At 34.1% G+C, this 19,891-nt stretch overlaps 1 protein-coding gene across 1 annotated transcript; it reads right to left on the bottom strand.

The window, feature by feature from the left end:
• Nucleotides 1-490: 490 nt before the first annotated feature.
• Nucleotides 491-6,198, bottom strand: LOC112637398 (histone-lysine N-methyltransferase SETMAR-like). The gene is made up of 2 exons (XM_025407127.1): nucleotides 6,135-6,198; nucleotides 491-1,221 (listed from the first exon to the last, which is right to left on the bottom strand). The coding sequence occupies exons 1-2, from the start codon at nucleotides 6,196-6,198 to the stop codon at nucleotides 491-493; spliced, it is 795 nt and encodes a 264-aa protein (XP_025262912.1).
• Nucleotides 6,199-19,891: the final 13,693 nt, after the last annotated feature.

Here is a 19,891-nt window from a genome sequence, read left to right on the forward strand (position 1 = left end):
GTGGTATCCTCAGTAGACCTAATCCACTGATGAAACGACCCTTTAACTAATTGCACGGAATTATAAATAATAATTGATATGATGAATATTTATGACTTTCGGGATTTTTTACAAGCGAGATCAGAAACATTTATTTGCATACGGCATGTAGCGAATCGCATAAGACGTGATAAACTTTATCGTCTTATGTAATTAGTTAAAGAGTCATTTTAGTCATCAGTGGATTAGGCCTACTGGGGATACCACTTAAAAAAAAACGCGTCGATAATAGTATGGGTGACGTGGAAAGCTATTGCCATACGCTCCTGAGCGCCGAGCGACTCGTAGGCTTTGCGCGGGACGGCGAGGTAAGGGGGGACGCGCTAGGCGGAGCCAGCTGAAAATCGGCCGAAATGTGCAGTTCTTGCCGAGCTCTGAAATAAATGGTAGTCTGATGGTGCAAGGTCAGGACTATAAGGTGGGTGCATCAAAACTTCCCAGCCAAGTTCTCTTAATTTTTGACACGTCGACGAGTCGCTATAGATACATGAGGTCTCGCGTTGTCGTGATGAAAGACGACGCCTTTCCTATTGATCAATTCTGGTCGCGTTTTCTCAATTGCCTGGCGTAATCTTTCCAGTTGTTGACAGTAAAGGTTAGAATCAATTGTTTGACCGGACGGCAGCAGCTCGTAGTGAACGATTCCTTTGTAATTCCACCACACACTCAGCATCACTTTTCTTGGCGTCAATTTTGGCTTTGCCACAGTTTGCGGAACTTCATTTCGCTTTGTCCACGATCTTTTTCGTACATTATTGTCATACGTGATCCATTTTTCATCGCCTATTATGAGCCGTTTCAAAAATGGTTCGATGTCGTTTCGTTTTAACAATGATTCGCAGATAGAAAATCGATCCATTAAATTTTTGACTGTTAAATCATGTGGCACCCAAACATCGAGCTTTTTTTTGTATCCAGCTTTCTGCAAATGGTTTAAAACTGTTTTGTGGTCGATGTTCAGTTGCTTACCGATTTCGTGACTGCTAATATGCCGGTCTTGTTCAATTATTTCCATAATTTCATCGACTTTTTCAGTGATCGGTCGACCAGAGCGAGGTGTATCTTTGACGTTAAAATTTCCAGATTGAAAACGCTTGAACCAGATTTGTGCAACACGTATTGATACAGCATCATGTCCATAAACATCACAAATTTTTTTAGCTGCCTGAGTTGCATTCTTCCCTTTTTTAAAATAAAATTTTAAAATGTATCGAATTTCTTCTTTCTCTTCACTCATTTTCAAGATGCAATAACTTTTAACTGAATAGATAAATATCACTACTTTTTTGCTACTTTTTCTTTATGATATGTCACCTTTCAAACGCACACAAAGTATTGACAGATCCGATTAATATTATCAAGGTTATGCGATTCTAATTCCATCTGCCGGAAAATACGAAGAAACTTTTTCCCCAACCCAATATACACATAATGTTCCCAAATCATACATTTGATATATGGATACTTTGAGTCTTGACCCTAAAGTATACAAAAGTCTCCAAAACATTCATTCGCCTGAAATTATGTCCCCGTTGTAAACGTTTAACATATATATATATATATATATATATATATATATATATATATATATATAGTTTATAATTTTATATATATACACGATAAAAAACATTTTGTATTTCTGTTAAAATTTTCTCGTGTAAAAATTTTTGTGTTAAATTTTTAACATAGTTTTATGTTAATGTAACATATTATCATTGCGTTATTTTGACATTTCTGCATTGAGTTAATATTCACCGTGTCTAAGAGTTGAAACAACACAATTAGTATGTAAATGCACGAATTTTTGATGAAATATGTTATATGTTAAAATGAACAGATAAGTTGTGTTATTTTTCTCTCTATAACAATTTTCATATGTTAAAACGATATATCTCTTCTGTTATTTATCGTAAAAATGTAAGAATAACATTTTGTTTTAATTAAATTTAACATTATAAATGTGTTAATTTAACATAAACTTTATTTCCAGATAAAGTTTAAGTGTTACACCTTTGTGTTAATTTTTAAACATATTACTTGTGTTATTTATTTAGATACTTGCCTTCTGTTAAATTAACATTAAAATTAGAATGGATAAATTGGGACATGTGAAATATGTTAAATTTAACACAAAATTTTTTACTGTGTATATACATATACAGGGTGTCCGTCAATTTTCGACCTTAATGAAATAAAGAAGTAGATTGGCTCGAATTAACAAGGAATGACCTGTATTGTTTTGGAATTGTCGCAATAATTAACGAAATATTAAATAAAAAAGATCGGCCAATCTGCGTGAGTAAAAGCGCGCGGCGACGAGAGTCGTCCCACCATAATCCGATACTACGAGCGCGGCGAAGAGGTGGGCGGGTCGCTCTCCGAGACATGATGGTGGTTTGCGATATATCGCAATACCGCGCCGAAAAATGATCCGTCCCCCCTTTTCGTGATGAGAAAATGATGCGCTATCATCTCCACACCACCTTGCGGTAGATAGCATGGTGCGCTTTTTTTATAGTGGTTTCCCCCATAGGCCTATTCCACTCTCAATTTAAAAATTATTCAAAATGCCATTCACTATACGCTGAATATATCGTAAATGTAAAAAATTAATGGACAGTACCTTTACAAAAATTGATTCGTGGTTAAAAATCCCTCGATAAAATGTATTGCACATGTTGATAATGTGATACGATGATAAAATTCTTCAAGAATCCTTTCTTCATCTCGTACACGAAGACGCATTGCTGGACCGGTTATCCCGATATTATGCACGACACTCAGTTTCACATAATTATTGCACAACACGTAAAATTGTACGGCCACTTGGTTTTTGTGCACGCCCGGGAAATCGTTCCGCGTAAATTGCGGCCGCGCGATGAGTATTTTCTTCCGCTAGCCCGTATGCCACAATCATGTCCGTATATTCCTGCGGAATATACTTCATTTTCACTGGTAATTAACTGCGCGAACATAAAATTTTTACTTAGCGTCTTAGCTCTCGCACGTTGTTGCCAGACTGCGTACGCCAGCAGCATGCAACTACAGTTGAGCGGACAGTGAGTGTAATCATAGTGCGCAGGCGTCGAACTCACACGTACGCTTACACTCACATGTCCGCTCAGCTGTCAGCTGTAGTTGCGTGCTGCTGGTGTACGCAGTCTGGTAACAGCGTGCGAGAGCTAGGACGTTTTAATAAAAATCTTGTGTTTGCGTAGTAAATTAACAGAGAAAATGAAGTGTACTCTGCAGGAATATACGAATATGATTGTGGCATACGGACTAGCGGGAGAAAATACTTATGGTGCGGCCGCAATTTACATGGAATCATTTCTCGGGCGTGCACGAAAACCAAGTGGCCGTACAATTTTACGTGTTGTGCAATAATTATGTGAAACTGAGTGTCGTGCATAATATCGGGATAACCGGTCCAGCAGTGCGTCTTCGTGTACGAGATGAAGAATGGATTCTTGAAGAATTTTATCATCGTATCACATTATCAACGTGTGCAATACATTTTATCGAGGGATTTTCAACCACGAATCAATTTTTGTAAAGGTACTGTCCATTAATTTTTTACATTTACGATATATTCAGCGTATAGTAAATGGCATTTTGAATAATTTTTAAATTGAGAGTGGAATAGGCCCCTGGGGGAAACCACTATAAAAAAAGCGCACCATGCTATCTACCAAGTTGGTGTGGAAATGATAGCGCATCATTTTCTCACCACGAAAAGGGGGGACGGGTCATTTTTCGGCGCGGTATTGCGATATATCGCAAACCACCATCATGTCTCGGAGAGCGACCCGCCCACCGCTTCGTCGCGCTCGTAGTATCGGATTACGGTGGGACGACTCTCGTCGCCGCGCGCTTTTACTCACGCAGATTGGCCGATCTTTTTTATTTAATATTTCGTTAATTATTGCGACAATCCCAAAACAATACAGGTCATTCCTTCTTAATTCGAGCCAATCTATTTCTTTATTTCATTAAGGTCGAAAATTAACGGACACCCTGTATATTATTTATTTATATATATTTATATTAATATATTATTACATTACAATATATAGTTTATAATATTAATATATAGTTTATATTTAATATGCATATATGTATGTATAATATAATTATAATAAAGGATTACGTAAATATAATTAATTATATCTATATAAATATTAAATCTGTATTACAAAGAAAGCCAATGCATAATGTGAAAATTACAGTTATATGAAAATAATGATTAATTATATATATATCAATTTAAAAATCTTATCTCAAATATTCATGCTGTATCTTCGACTTCTAAGTAGAGCGACGCATAATATATATCTTTAGATTTTTAATCGATAAAAGAATGAAAATATTCTATCTGTCTTTTGATCTCTGACCAACGAATTTGTATCTTGCGTTCAAAATAATATTCGAACATCAGTTGATACTCTTTTCTAAGGAAGTCTGTTGATACTCTTTTCTAAGGAAGTCTGTAAAGGAGATTATTTTAACAATTAATATCAATAAATGATTTTGTCGCATTATGATACAGACACAATTTTATTACTGACAGAATGTTAGAAAGACAAAATAATTCTATATGAAATGTCGAAAATTATATGTAAAACATATAATATGTACAAATTGTTTCATTCAATATTATAAATTTCTATAGTAGATATAGAGAGGCTAAAATTAAGTATTTTTTGACAATAAATTTAGATTCGCAAATTTGTAGTTTTAACGCGACTGTCTAGAAATGATAGACTTCCATATAGTGGACACACACAACCCCTCTACCTATCATAAAAATTTGTAACATTCGACTATAAAACACCATATATTTAAAAAAATAAACTATAATAGAAATTTAACAAATAAGTACGAAACTTTTTTATTCATGAAAATTACCTCGTCCAACTGTCCCTTAGAATACACATTGTTAATTATGACAATTATTGCTACAATCTCATTGACTTTCCTATTTCAACAAAACAATACATATAGAATTAATTAATATTTGTAATTAATAAGAACAATAAATTTTTGAATCTCTGTATATATTTTTATGAAATAATATCGTTACCCATGTACAATATATTTGAAATTATATAATATGCTTAGAAGTATATTCGTATTTCTCGCAAGAGTAAAAAAGACAATATGAGCAGTTAAGGCATAGCTCGCTCTGTTGGTTTAGAAGTTGTATAAAATATAAACTCAAATAATTGTGTTCGCAAATAATGCATTAGTATTCTATAATCCTCAACATAAGCTAGACATTCTAAAATCATAGGATCAATTTTTTTCATGTTACTAATAACTTGATTCCATGTATTATTATCTGCGAATTTCAAACCATTACAGTATGTCTCTTCCATCCAGGCGACAATCTACAAAAGACAGTCCAAAAAAAAAGTAAAAATTTTCTATCGAAAAATAATGTTATAAGGTTTTTTAGTGTTTTAATAATAAATAATTTTTAATATATATAATAAATAATGTCTCAAAAATATATATATATATATATATATATATATATATATATATACATATTGTTATAGTCCGAGAGACTATAACTTATTATGTCATTATAATAGAATATATAATAGAATATTCGCGAACCGTGCAAAATCGCCATCTCAGCAAACCACGCGTGAAAACGCTCGCCGGAAACGCGAAAGACGCTAACGAAGGGATTCGACTTTGAACCTCCTTCGCTTGCATTTGGACTTTGGACGCCACGAAGAATCCCCATGACCATACATGGTCATGTCGCTAGGCGATCCCCTCCAAAACACCCCCGAAACCGAGGAAATAAAAGCCGTCCACCGCGAATCCGCGGCGGACAGTCGTTAATTATAAATCAAACAACTAGTGCGAGAGGCTAACCATTATATAGTACGACGAAATATCCGACGAAATTGATAAACATCCTAAATCTGAGAACGAAGCGATTTAGAAAAGGACGACGAAGAGAGGGCTCGAAAGAAACTGACTAATGTCGAATAAATGAATATATTTGTATAAAAGAAATTTATAATAAAAGTTGCACAAAAAATCCAGGAATTAACTTGAAATTCCCGGCTACCCCACACCCTGTGCCGCGTCCGGCACAACATTTCTGGTGGCAGCGGTGGGATAGCCGAGATCGAGGACCATCCTGGATCCTTAACGCCTGCAACAAAAAGAAAATACAAAATTAATAAACTGGAGAGAGCACCTGCTACATTAAAGCAGATAGTCTCAACCAGCACGCAACACACACGGACGACAGTGATAAAGAAATCACGGCCAAGCAGCTGAAAGCTGAAGGGAAACACCAGCGCTCAAGGACCAACGTCGATCCACGGCCAAGGCAACGCAACGCAGACGGACAACGCATCGCCGACGGATAGCGCACCAACACGGGACAACGACCCACCAGCAGCATCAACAGTCGAGCGATACGATAAGCGACCCGATAAGTTACGACCATGCGAATCACCGTACTACTACTGTAAGTCGAACTTTATTTAAATGTCAGCACCGTCAAAACAAGTAAAATTTAAGAGTCCGCGATTTCTGAGCGTGCCAGCACGATTGGCGAATAGATTCGGAACTGTAACTCCGATACGAGTAGCAGAAGAGGCTGCTCGCGATATTCGTAGAAGCGTGCGAAAAAATTTAGAAAAACATTATTCGAGTTCTAATTCGTCTGAAGAACACGAACCGAGTAATAACGATAATTCGGTACAAGTCGCGTTACAGTACGGAGAAATTATTCACCGATATCAGTTGATATTAGTTTATTCGAGCCACGTGCGCAAGTGAATATGGAAAACGAAGCCGTCGATAGAGAAATCGAGCGCATGCGAGCGCAACAGGCCGAACTAAACGCAGCCGCGGCCTATGAGGACGCAGGTCAGCCGGCCGAAGGAACGAGTAACGTATTACTCGCCGAATTCGTACACAGTTTCCGCGAAATGCAAACCGAAATGCAGTACATGCGCGAACAAATGCGAGATATACAAATCGCACAAGCAAATTTAAACGAAACGCGAGTAAATGCAAACACTGTCCCACTCGACGTAACGTACGGACGCACTCAACGCGATATACGAAACCGACATAGCGCAGCCCCGCACTATGTATCATTAAAAGAAGCGCGAACAATGATTCCCGAGTTTGATGGGACGACGCGACATAGATTACAGGAATTCTTAAACGCTTGTACGTACGCGGTACAAAATATTAATCCCGCGGACGAAGAATCGTTAATACAAGCAATCTTATATACTAAATTAAGAGGTAAAGCCATGCAAGATTTCGAAACGCGAAATATCCAGACATTTGAAGAATTAAAAACAACTCGAAACTTGCTATCAAGCGAAGCAAAGTACAACACACTTACAGATAGAATTTAATTCTTTAAAACAAAAGTCAAGCGAAACCGCCCATGCATTCGGCCAACGTCGATACGTTAGCCATGAAACTATATGAGTCCATGGTGGAAGGAGAAGAACGGCCTCCTTCATTTAAACAAGCAATACAAGAAACCATTAAAAAAACAAGCGCTAATAAATTTTCAAATCGGATTACGCGATGAATTAAAAAATTCTTGTGCGATCACAAAGATATACTTCGCTCCAAGAAGCGATAAATGGCGCGAGCGCGGAGGAGAAGCTTATCGGCCCGTCTGTAACACGAGCATCCGGCTTCTCCTATAAAAATAAATTCGACATTAAAACGCGACCAACTCGAGATACTAACATACAATGTTATAAATGCGGAAAATCTGGACACTACGGACGCGATTGTCGAAGCAGTAATAAATATACATTACCAAAACCGGAAAAATCCACGCGAATAAATACTTTGAATAAATTTTGTAAATATTGTAAAAAGACAGGACACACCCGCGAGGAATGCTGGAGCCTGAACGGACGTCCTAAAATAAATAACACTAATAATAACCATAATTCTAAGCCGGTTAATCAAATAAAACATAAAGAAAGCGAGCGTGAGCAAAGGACTCCGCATAGACAGAGAAAAAAGAGCACCGACTCCCCAAGTGATAGCGAAGAAGAAGAAGAGGAGGAAGCGAGAAGGAAACAACCGCGACCTGCCTTAGAGTATTGCGTGACGCATATAAAAAACACGCACACAGCCAAAGACGAGCTACTGCAGATATCATTACCAATCCGTGAAGTAAAAGGCGAAACGATAAATATGCTGTACGATTCCGGATCAACAATTTCCCTAATTAAATTGAAAAATCTAAAGGACGATACACCTGTATACGAAAAGAAAATTGCACTCACAGGAATCAGTGGACATAAATTATACACACTAGGGAAAGTGTACGCGACAATTATACTCAACAAATGTGCTATCAAGCATGCATTTTATGTCGTAAAGGATGACATAGCAATAGAGCATGAAGGAATTTTAGGAATAGATTTCCTTAAAAAACAAACAGCAGCCTGCGATTACAAACGAAACCAAATAAAAATAAAGGATAGTATATTGAAATTACATCCATGCAGAAAAATAATTCTGAAACCTCGCAGCGAGACCATCATTAAAGCAGCCGTAAATCAGAATCATATAGGAATAGTCGGAACAAGCGAAGCAGCCCCAGGAGTATATATTGGAAACGGCCTGGTGGAACCAAACAATTTTTCATGTCCTGTGAGTATGATAAACACGACAGACAAAGAGATCGAAATGCCCACTCCAATAGTCACACTAGAAGACATGGAGGAAGATACAGAGCACATAAATAAAATAGAAACAAAAGGGAAGGCTAAAAATGCTATTTCTCGTAAACAACAAATTTGACAACTACTGCGAACTCAACATTTAAATAAAGAAGAAAAACGAACACTGTTAGAAATCTGTGAAGAATACAATGAAATATTCCATCTGGAAGGAGAACCACTGACATGCACCGCGACGGTCGAGCATGAGATAAGCACGCGTGCCGACACCGCGCCGGTGAATGTAAAACCATACCGATTACCCGAGAAACATAAGGCGGAAGTAAATTGGCAAGTACAAAAAATGCTGCAAAATGAAATTATCAGGACAAGCACGAGTCAATGGAACGCACCATTATTAGTAGTGCCAAAGAAAGCAGATGCATCAGGAAAACCGAAACTCCGAGTAGTCATAGACTTCCGGAAATTAAATGAATTAACCATAGGCGACTCATTCCCGTTGCCTAATATTACTGATATTCTAGACCAACTGGGAAATGCAAAATATTTCAGTACATTAGATCTAGTGTCAGGATATCACCAAATCCCAATGGCTGAAAAAGATAAAAATAAAACAGCTTTCTCAACTCCCTACGGACATTACGAATTCAATCGAATGCCGTTTGGATTAAAGAATGCACCAGCGACTTTTCAAAGGCTGATGAATTCAGTGCTAATGGGAATACAAGGACTTAGATGCCTGGTCTACCTTGATGACATCGTCATATACGGATCAAGTTTACAAGAGAACAACAAGCGATTAAAAGAAGTTATGCAAAGACTGCGAAAAACTCACTTAAAATTACAGCCAGACAAATGCGAATTTTTACGCAAGAAGGTAATATATTTGGGTCATATTATTTCCGAAAACGGAATATCTCCAGACCCATCGAAGTTAACAGCAATAAAAGAATTTCCGACGCCGAAAAAAGTCAAGGATATTCAATCCTTCATAGGATTAGCTGGATATTACAGAAAATTCATCGAGAATTTTTCAAAGATCGCAAAACCGCTAACAAAATTAACTAAAAAATCGGAAAAATTTATTTGGACAATGGAACAGCAAGCAGCATTTGAAACATTAAAAGAGAAACTAATGACTGCACCAGTGCTGAAATATCCTGATTTTACAGAAGAATTTATTGTGACCACTGATGCCTCCGACTATGCGATCGGAGCAGTGCTATCACAAGGAGAGGTAGGCAACGACCGACCGATTGCTTACGCCAGCAGAATATTAACAAAGGCGGAGCAAAATTATAACACTACGGAAAAAGAATTATTGGCAATTGTATGGGCTGTTAAACATTTTAGACCATACATATATGGAACAAAATTTAAGATTATCACGGACCATAAACCTTTAATATGGTTGTTCAATGTAAACGACCCCGGATCGAGATTAATCCGATGGAGATTAAAACTCGAAGAATATGATTACGAAATCATACACAAGGCTGGAAGAGCAAACGCAAATGCCGACGCCTTAAGTCGCAACGCGATACCGGGACCATCGCTAGAAAAGGATAAAGAAATTCTAAAGATAGAAGAAGAAGAAACAGATACTGATAATATAACAACATACACAGAAGAAGAGAAAAAACAGATATTATCAGAGTATCATGATGCACCTATAGGAGGGCATCAAGGAATTGAACGAACGATTAAAAGAATCCGCTTACAACATAATTGGAGAGGATTAACTAAAGACGTAGAACAATATATCGCGAAATGCGAATCGTGTCAAAAAAATAAATTATCAAGAAAAAATAAAGTTCCTTTAATAATTACCGACACGCCTAATAAACCATTTGAAAAATGCGCGCTAGATATAGTCGGACCGCTAACTATTACTAATAATGGAAATAAATATTTATTAACCTTCCAAGACAATTTAACTAAATTTAGTAATGCTATTCCGATCCCAAATCAAGAAGCGAATACTATCAGCAAGGAATTTGTTACAAAGATAATTCTTGAACACGGAATACCGGAAAAAATTTTGACAGACCAAGGAACTAATTTCATGAGCGAGATCTTTAAAAACACGTGCAAACTATTAAAAATAAACAAAATACAAACAACCGCGTATCACCCAGAGAGTAATGGCGCGTTAGAACGATCGCATCGAACGCTAGCAGAATATTTAAGACACTATATAAATGAGGACCAAACAGACTGGGACGAATGGATACCGTTCGCGATGTTCACGTATAATACGACGCCGCACACTACTACAGGATATACACCCTTCGAATTGATGTACGGACATCAAGCCGAAATTCCGACAGCGTTAACAAAACCGCCTAAACCAACATATAATTATGATGACTATGCGCAAGAACTAAAAGAAAGACTACGCGCAACAAACCAACTCGCAAAAGAACATATAAAAGAAGAAAAATGTAAAGCCAAGAAACAATATGATAAAAACACAAAAGAAGCACAATTTAAAATAGGGGATAAAGTGTTAGTATACGACGAGACATTACGACGCGGAAGATCAAAAAAGTTAGAATCGTTATGGACAGGACCGTATACGATTTTAGAAAAGAACTCCGACGTAAATTATACAATAAAAAAGGGAAGGAAAATGATACGCATGCACACCAACAAATTGAAACTATTTATAGAACACTATAATATAGAAACTATTAATAAACACAAAAATAAATACACACTAATAATAAATAAACTCACTTACCCATGTGGGCGATCATGTCCACGGCCTGCGGGGGGCAATCGCTCCGGTAAACGCAATGCCGCAGCAAGAGCCCTCCCCCTGGGCACCACGTTCTGGCCACCCCGGCCCAAGCCACCATCCCGGCCCAAACGCAGGAGACGCTCCACACGCTGATGCGCCCGCATAGCGCCCAGATCCTCAAAATTTCGGGCCTCCTCCGCACGAAAGATTTCTAAGAAATCCCATTCCCACTCAAGAGACTCACGAGCGAGAGGAACCATCTCCTCAACTACACGCACGCCGGAGTCAAAATTTACGGTGACCCGTAAAAATAACGGGCCACGCAAATACACCCGCACACAGGCCTGTTCGAACCGGTCGCGCGGTAAAGGCAAGCCACCGGATAAATCCCGCATTCGAGGCAAATCGGCCTCGCAAACCTCAATGTCGTCACACGGAACTTCTTCTGACGAAGATGGATAAGACGACATTACAAAAAATTTTTTTTTTCTAACAAACTGTCCAACGACTAGCGAGAGACTGAAGCTCGCGAAGGGACATAATACATAGCAGAGCTAAGTTGAGAAAGATTAAAACTAATCCCACACTGATAAAATTAGCAAGAAATAAAAAATATGATACTCACAGAGTGTATAATGCAATACCTAACATATATTCTTACAGAGCACTGATATGGGAAATCAGCCCCGTTCTCACTAGGGAAGACGAGAACCGTCTTCCGTTCGAGATCCTAGAATTCAAACACAACCCGGGGATCTACTATGAAAAACTCGGACATCTATATCAAACCGAGCAAACCTGGAAATTAGTCATCAAATTCGACATAACGGAATTAAATGATCGAACCTGGCAAATCAACCAATATATTAAACAAACTAACGAAATGTGCAAAGAAATAAAACCAGAAAATAGCATAAAACAAACGTGCGATAATTTACAAAATATTATTAATAATGATTCAAATAATCTAGATAAAATAATAACATTAATAAATACATTATATAAAGTTAAGTCAGATAAACGTAGAGGCTTAATCAATGGCGTAGGCTCTATCACAAAAATCCTATTTGGAATAATGGATGAAAATGACAGAAAATTAATAAACGAACAAATAGGATTATTAGAAAACAAACAACAAATCTTAGAACACGTCGCAAAAAACCAAATTAAAATTTTAAACTCCACCATAATACATCTAAACAAATTGGAAAATATATTAGATTATAATGGAAAACTAATTAATCACTATATTAGAGATTATACTACACGAGAAGAAATAGACGAACATTTTACGGTAATAATAGCAATGATAAATAATTTAATAAGAGATGCGAAAGATATCTTGGAATATCTAACATATATACGTCAGGGTAAAATGCATCCATTACTAACACCCATAACTGACATTATAAACCAACTAAAGGAAGCCGTACTTCAATTACCACGAGGCTCATATTTCCCCTTTGAAATTAATCAAAATGAATGGGTAAAATTTATAAAATAAGATAGAAAATTTTATAAAAATAAATGCGTATTGCGAAAAATCGAAAATATATACAATATTAAAATTCCCCATCATTACGCAACCTATGTACGAAATTTTTAATGTCATTCCGTTACCAACAACGGACTATAAAAACAAATTTGCTTATATAGAAATAGAGAATAAGCTAATGATTGTAAATAAAGAAATGCGTACCTATTTAAGTTTAACAAAACAAGATCTAACTAATTGTATAAATAAAAATAAACAATACATATGCGAAAGCAATCATCCGATATATCACCTAAATATAAATACGCCGTGCGAAATAAAAATATATGTATACGAAACAGATTATCGAGAATATTGTAACGTAAAACACATAACAGTAAACCATACGATATGGATTGACTTACGTCAACCACACTCCTGGCTATACTCGACAGCATCCGAACAGCAAGCCACAATAAAATGCAATAAGCACCCTGATTATAAGAAAATAATCAGAAATACAGGTCGAATTACCCTACGTGACAATTGTAAATTGACGTCAACCGACATAATATTACAGACTAAAACAATTACATATACTTCAGAAATCGAAGAATTTTAACCCGAATATAATATAACAATCTTTAAAGATAACAACTATACAAACGACACACAAAAACTTAAAAACATAATAAATAATCCAACAGAGCTAAAAGAACTAAATAACAAGTTAGAAAAGATAAATAAAGATTTAAATAATAACGAAAATAACTTCTTTAAACAAAAAACATTTATATATCCAATGGTTTCCAGTGGAATAACCACTATAATTATTATAATAGTAATAATATGGATAATTATCCAATATAAAAAGAAGAAATCTAAAAAACCGACTGTTACAATAATAGACGAAACTGACAAAACATACGGAATGCCTAGACCAATATTAAAACGAACTAAGAGCACACGATTTTAGAATAAATAAGTTTAATTTAAGAAACGATTATAATGAACATTGTACACGCGAAATATATTGTATTTAAAATAAGGATAGGCATATACACATTTAGAAGATAGAAAAACTTCGTTTGCAACCTCCGTTTTTCTTTTCCAACGGGGGAGGGATGTTATAGTCCGAGAGATTATAACTTATTATGTCATTATAATAGAATATTCGCGAACCGTGCAAAATCGCCATCTCAGCAAACCACGCGTGAGAACGCTCGCCGGAAACGCGAAAGACGCTAACGAAGGGATTCGACTTTGAACCTCCTTCGCTTGCATTTGGACTTTGGACGCCACGAAGAATCCCCATGACCATACATGGTCATGTCGCTAGGCGATCCCCTCCAAAACACCCCCGAAACCGAGGAAATAAAAGCCGTCCACCGCGAATCCGCGGCGGACAGTCGTTAATTATAAATCAAACAACTAGTGCGAGACCGAGGGCTAACCATTATATAGTACGACGAAACATCCGACGAAATTGATAAACATCCTTAATCTGAGAACGAAGCAATTTAGAAAAGGACGACGAAGAGAGGGCTCGAAAGAAACTAACTAATGTCGAATAAATGAATATATTTGTATAAAAGAAATTTATAATAAAAGTTGCACAAAAAATCCAGGAATTAACTTGAAATTCCCGGCTACCCCACACCCTGTGCCGCGTTCGGCACAACAATATATATCTTCTTAATAAAATATTCTTAATTAATATATGTCTATATTTTTCTAAAATATTCCTATAAAGAGAATTACTTGTTTTTTTCAGGATTTATCAGATGCTCTTGCAATCGATTATAGGCTAGTGTTTTACATGAATCATCATCCGCAATACATTTCCACTTTGCAACTTCTTGGTTTAAACATTCAATATGATCATTATGTTTTCTAAATAGATTCCACAATGTTAAAAATTCCATTTGTTTTAGCACTTTCTAGTATTAAAATAAGAAATATAGTATATCTCTTTATTTAATCCTTTCACATTTAAAGAATAGATATTATATATATGTGCAAAACAAAAACACATTTTTACTAGAATTTTATTTTAATAAATTCATGACGTTATAGCCTCAATTATTATTATGTTATATACAACTATTTTGTATTAATCAAATTAGCCGATCTTATTTAAATAATTGTATACGTATTTTATATCCAAATGTATCTACATTCTTAATACATATATTTCAGTCTATATATCACTCGCTCAAATATCAAGTGGTATAAGTCAGAAAAATAAAAGTTTGAGAAATAAAGACTTTTGTATTTTCTTTTATACATATATAGGTATGCATAGATATAAATGATAGATTTGATTCACTTTAAATGTAATTACATGATGCAATAGATCGTATTATCTACATCTAAAATTTAGTATAATCTAATATTTAGTATTACTAAAATCAAGTTTAGATAGTCTTGTATCACTTAGTATCTGAACTATATCTCATATATCGATGACTAAAGTCTCTTATATATCGACGAATTAACTATATTATAATCAATTATTTTCTTAATTTGAATCTATTGCATATATCAAATATCGATTTTAAATTTCAAATCTGTAAAATATCTCAATTATTATAAAACAAATATTTACAAATGGATTATTACAAGCTATACAATGTTACAAAATTATCTAAAAATTATAAGCCAATTTTCGTCAAATGTTTACAAATTTTTAATATTTGTCGTAAACATTCTACTGCGCAAAAAATTGATATAAAGTAGATAATTGTTACCGTATTTTATAATACTCTAAAATTGAATATAAATTATACACACACACACACACACACACACACAATATTGAATATAATATAAATCCAAAAGTTCTAGTATTTTAGGAAAATAACAACATAAAAATTTCTAAATTTATAAAACATGACTATTTAAAAAGGAAAACGTACAAATCATTTCAAATTTTTGATATTTGATACATAAATAAAGTTAAGTAAAAGCATATAATTAAATTGTTTCCTTTTTATTTAAATCATTTAATATATTTTCAAACATATATATGTTTAGTATTTTTATAAAGTCACTACATACCTATTTTTCAATTATTTCACTGCTGTGATATGAAATCGTTGTATTAAATTATAATTAATTAGCTTAGTAGGTAATTTCTTGATAAAATTTATTATGTTTACCTGGAATTGCGGATAATAGTATGAGAATACGAAAATATTCGACATAAATTCAAAAGCTTTGATCATAGGATACCATGCTATGTAATCACTTTCTTTTGACAAATATTTCGCAATTTCACAAAATACTGAGAATTTAAGTTTCTTCTCTACCACAAAATGGAATGCATCATCGATGATTTGTGCTCGATTGAGAACATGTATATTCTCATATTCTTTAGAATTCAAGTATCGCCCAATTTTTTGCCAATTTTCAGTATCATAATAGACGCGATAGTACCCTATTATACAACAAATTTTTGTCGGTTATTAGATTCTTATAATTGATTTATGTTGATTAAATATATTTCGAAATATTTTCTTTCTCATATTTATCATTTATGATAAATATGAGAAAGAAGATATTTCGAAATATATTTAACAATACGGTAAAATTGCGTATCATAGTAAGACATAAAAATATATCGATTATATTGCATTTGATGAAATTTTAGTATTATCATAGTATATTTTCTCATATCATATATGATATATGATAATTGAGTTAGAAGCTCGTATCTTTAAGGAATTTTGTATAAATTCAAAAATTAATATTGGCTACAAACATAATGTGTACATTATGTTTAATATATATGTAGAAAATATAAGTGTTTATTTAATATTTACCAACTTGTTGTAAATTGAAAATATATAGAAAATATAAATATTTATTTAATATTTATCAACTTGTCGTAAATTGAAAATAATCCACTGATCTTCTTCAAAAAAGAATTTAATTTCTTGAGGATGCCATGGTGTTAGCCAAGTAATATTTGTCCAAGTTATAGTAAAATTGAGTTCTGACTCCGTGGTGTAAGTAACAGGTATATAATATTGTTCCTCTTTCAATTTGTTATGAAATCGTATAGATGTAATTGAAGTATTGCTAGAATAATTTCGCATTACTTCCAATACGAAAGAATACCTCTGTGTAGCCCTTGAATCTATCATGGTTTTTATATTAAACTCTAACTTGTAATTTAATGCGTTTATTACAGATTGCATAGCGCTCCATAAATGACTGGAAGTTGTTGCATTAGCTTCACTGAATCTATAGGATTTAATATGGCATAACTTTTTATAATTATTAAATCTAAGAAAAAGCTTATAAAGGTAAAAAAAGTACGCCAAGTACATAAAAAATATTACACCTTGTATACCAAAAATTTATATTTAATATATTTTATAAAAATATCCCTAAAAATAATTTACAGAAATTTTCCCTAAAAAAATAGTTCTCGTAAAAGAAAAACAAAACTAAATGTGAAATCAACAATTAACTAGTCAAGTACATTGAAGCAATTCATAGAGATTTGTAGTTTGAAATATTTGTCACAAATTCAATCTTACATTTATGTATTATAAATTTTCGACAAAATATTAAAATAATTTTCAAAATAAGATTTCAATGCTTTATATGATATATAAAAATATATTATTATGATCCAAATTCAAATAAATATTTGTAGAATATATAAAATAGCACTAATATATTGCGAATTTTATCATAAACATAAATAATAAATCATAAAATTACTTAATCTTTATTTTACCTTTAATAACGTTGATTACATTAATTGGCAATTTTAAATTTAAAAGTGTCTCGTGAAAAACTAATCGATTTGTTTTAAGATCATCAAGTTTTACCAAGTAAATCCGGAACTAAAGAAACTAAGAAAAGTTACATAAAAAAACTTGATTCGAATAGCATTATAATATATTTATTATTAATAAACATTTAATTTCGAAATTAAACCTAAGTTTTACCAAGTAAGCTTGCAATTAAAATAGTTAAAATCAAAATAACAAAAACTTGGCGCGCTCTCCTCGTAATATTCATATTGTTATAATTAGTAAATATTATAATTACAGATATATAATTAACAATTGCAGAAATATAACTTGCGAATCTTAATTTTAAATATTTACTAAAATAAAATTATGTGAATTATGTGATATGAGGAGAGCACGCCAAGTTTTTGTTATTTTGATTAATGTAATCAACGTTATTAAAGGTAAAATAAAGGTTAAGTAATTTCATGACTTATTATTTATGTTTATGATAAAATTCGCAATATTAGTGCTATTGTGTTTATGATAAAATTCGCAATATTAGTGCTATTTCATATATTGTACAAATATTTATTTGAATTTGGATCATAATAATATATTTTTATATATCATATAAAGCATTGAAATCTTATTTTGAAAATTATTTTAATATTTTGTCGAAAATTTATAATACATAAATGTAAGATTGAATTTGTGACAAATATTTCAAACTACAAATCTCTATGAATTGCTTCAATATACTTGGCTAGTTAATTGTTGATTTCATACTTAGTTTTGTTTTTCTTTTACGAGAACTATTTTTTTAAGGAAAATTTCTGTAAATTATTTTTAGGGATATTTTTATAAAATATATTAAATATAAATTTGTTGTGGTTGATGTTTATTAAGATAGAAATATAATCGAGAATACACGTTGAAGCACAGTGTTACAACAAGACGTACAGTAACTCAAGCACGAGAGAGCGAGTCAAGCAAGTCGAGACAACTACCCTTTTTGTCCGTTCTTAAGTACGCGACATCTGTCGAAAGGACCACAGAAAAAACTAGACCTAATATGGCCGCAACCGGCATAGATATATATGTAGGCATAGATATATATGAGAGATGATTGCACACTCCCAACACCCCCTCTTGCAATCAGCTTATTTTAGATTCAATAGTTCGCAACAGTTTTTGAGTTTAACACTAGGGAGGGGTTTGGTAAACATGTCTGCAGGATTTTCCAGTCCTGAGACATGTTTCAGCAGTTCCATCCTTGACAGCTTCTCTGAGGAAATGAAATCTGACGTTCACATGTTTGGTACGTTTCTTGTGATCTTCAGAGTTTGATAGCTTCACTGCTGCCTGATTGTCGCATCAAATCGTAGTTGGTCCTTCTAGTATAGATAACTCGCCAATCAAATCTCGTAACCAGATTGATAGCTTCGTGGCTTCGAAAGCAGCCTGATATTCAGCCACTGTAGTTGAGTCTGCTACGATGTTGCTCTTCCTTGATTCCCAAGCAACTGCTCCATTATTGAATAGGAAGACATTACCGTATGTACTTTTAGCAGTTTCATAGCAACCAGCGTAGTTAGAGTCGTAGAATCCTTCTAATATTAGCTTGCCATCTCCTATCTTTAAACGAGTGTTCAATGTTCCTTTAATGTAGCGCATAATATGTTTTACAGCTACTACATCCTCATGGCTTGGATTTTGAACTTTTCTTGCAGCTTTTCCAACTTGAAACGCAATGTCTGGTCTAGTCATCATAACGGCGTATAGTAAAGAACCAATAGCTTGTTGATAAGGAAAACTGACTTCATTTATTGTTTTCTTGGTTTCATCAGTCTTCTTTAATGACTTTTCTTCTCCTAGGGTTGATGACTGATTGCAATTACTCATGTTGAAGCGTTCCAATACCTTTCTCAAGTATCCGATTTGACTTAAGCTGATCGTCTTGTTAGCACGATCTCGCTCCAGCTCAAAACCAACAAAGCAATTCGGTTCGAATACCTTGATTTCGAATTCATTCTTTAGATGATCAACTATTTCATTGATCACCTTGTTGTTACTGCCAGCTATCAATAGATCATCTACGTAAAGAGCAACTAGTATTCTCCCCCTCTTATCATGAGAATAGTAGATGCATGGATCTGCCAGTGATCGTATCAGTCCAAATTTCTTC

The sequence above is a fragment of the Camponotus floridanus genome, unplaced genomic scaffold, assembly GCF_003227725.1.
Source record: "Camponotus floridanus strain SB8 unplaced genomic scaffold, Cflo_v7.5 scaffold161, whole genome shotgun sequence".
NCBI classification, from domain to species: domain Eukaryota; kingdom Metazoa; phylum Arthropoda; class Insecta; order Hymenoptera; family Formicidae; genus Camponotus; species Camponotus floridanus.

What these genes read in the sequence shown, in the direction of transcription:
- LOC112637398 (XM_025407127.1), bottom strand. Translation starts at nt 6,198, where the DNA reads ATGGTCCTCGATCTCGGCTATCCCACCGCTGCCACCAGAAATGTTGTG. An exon ending in TGTGCCGGACGCGGCACAGG is followed by an intron (nt 1,222 to 6,134) that starts GTGTGGGGTAGC and finishes ATTTTAAAAAAG; the next exon opens with GGAAGAATGCAACTCAGGCA.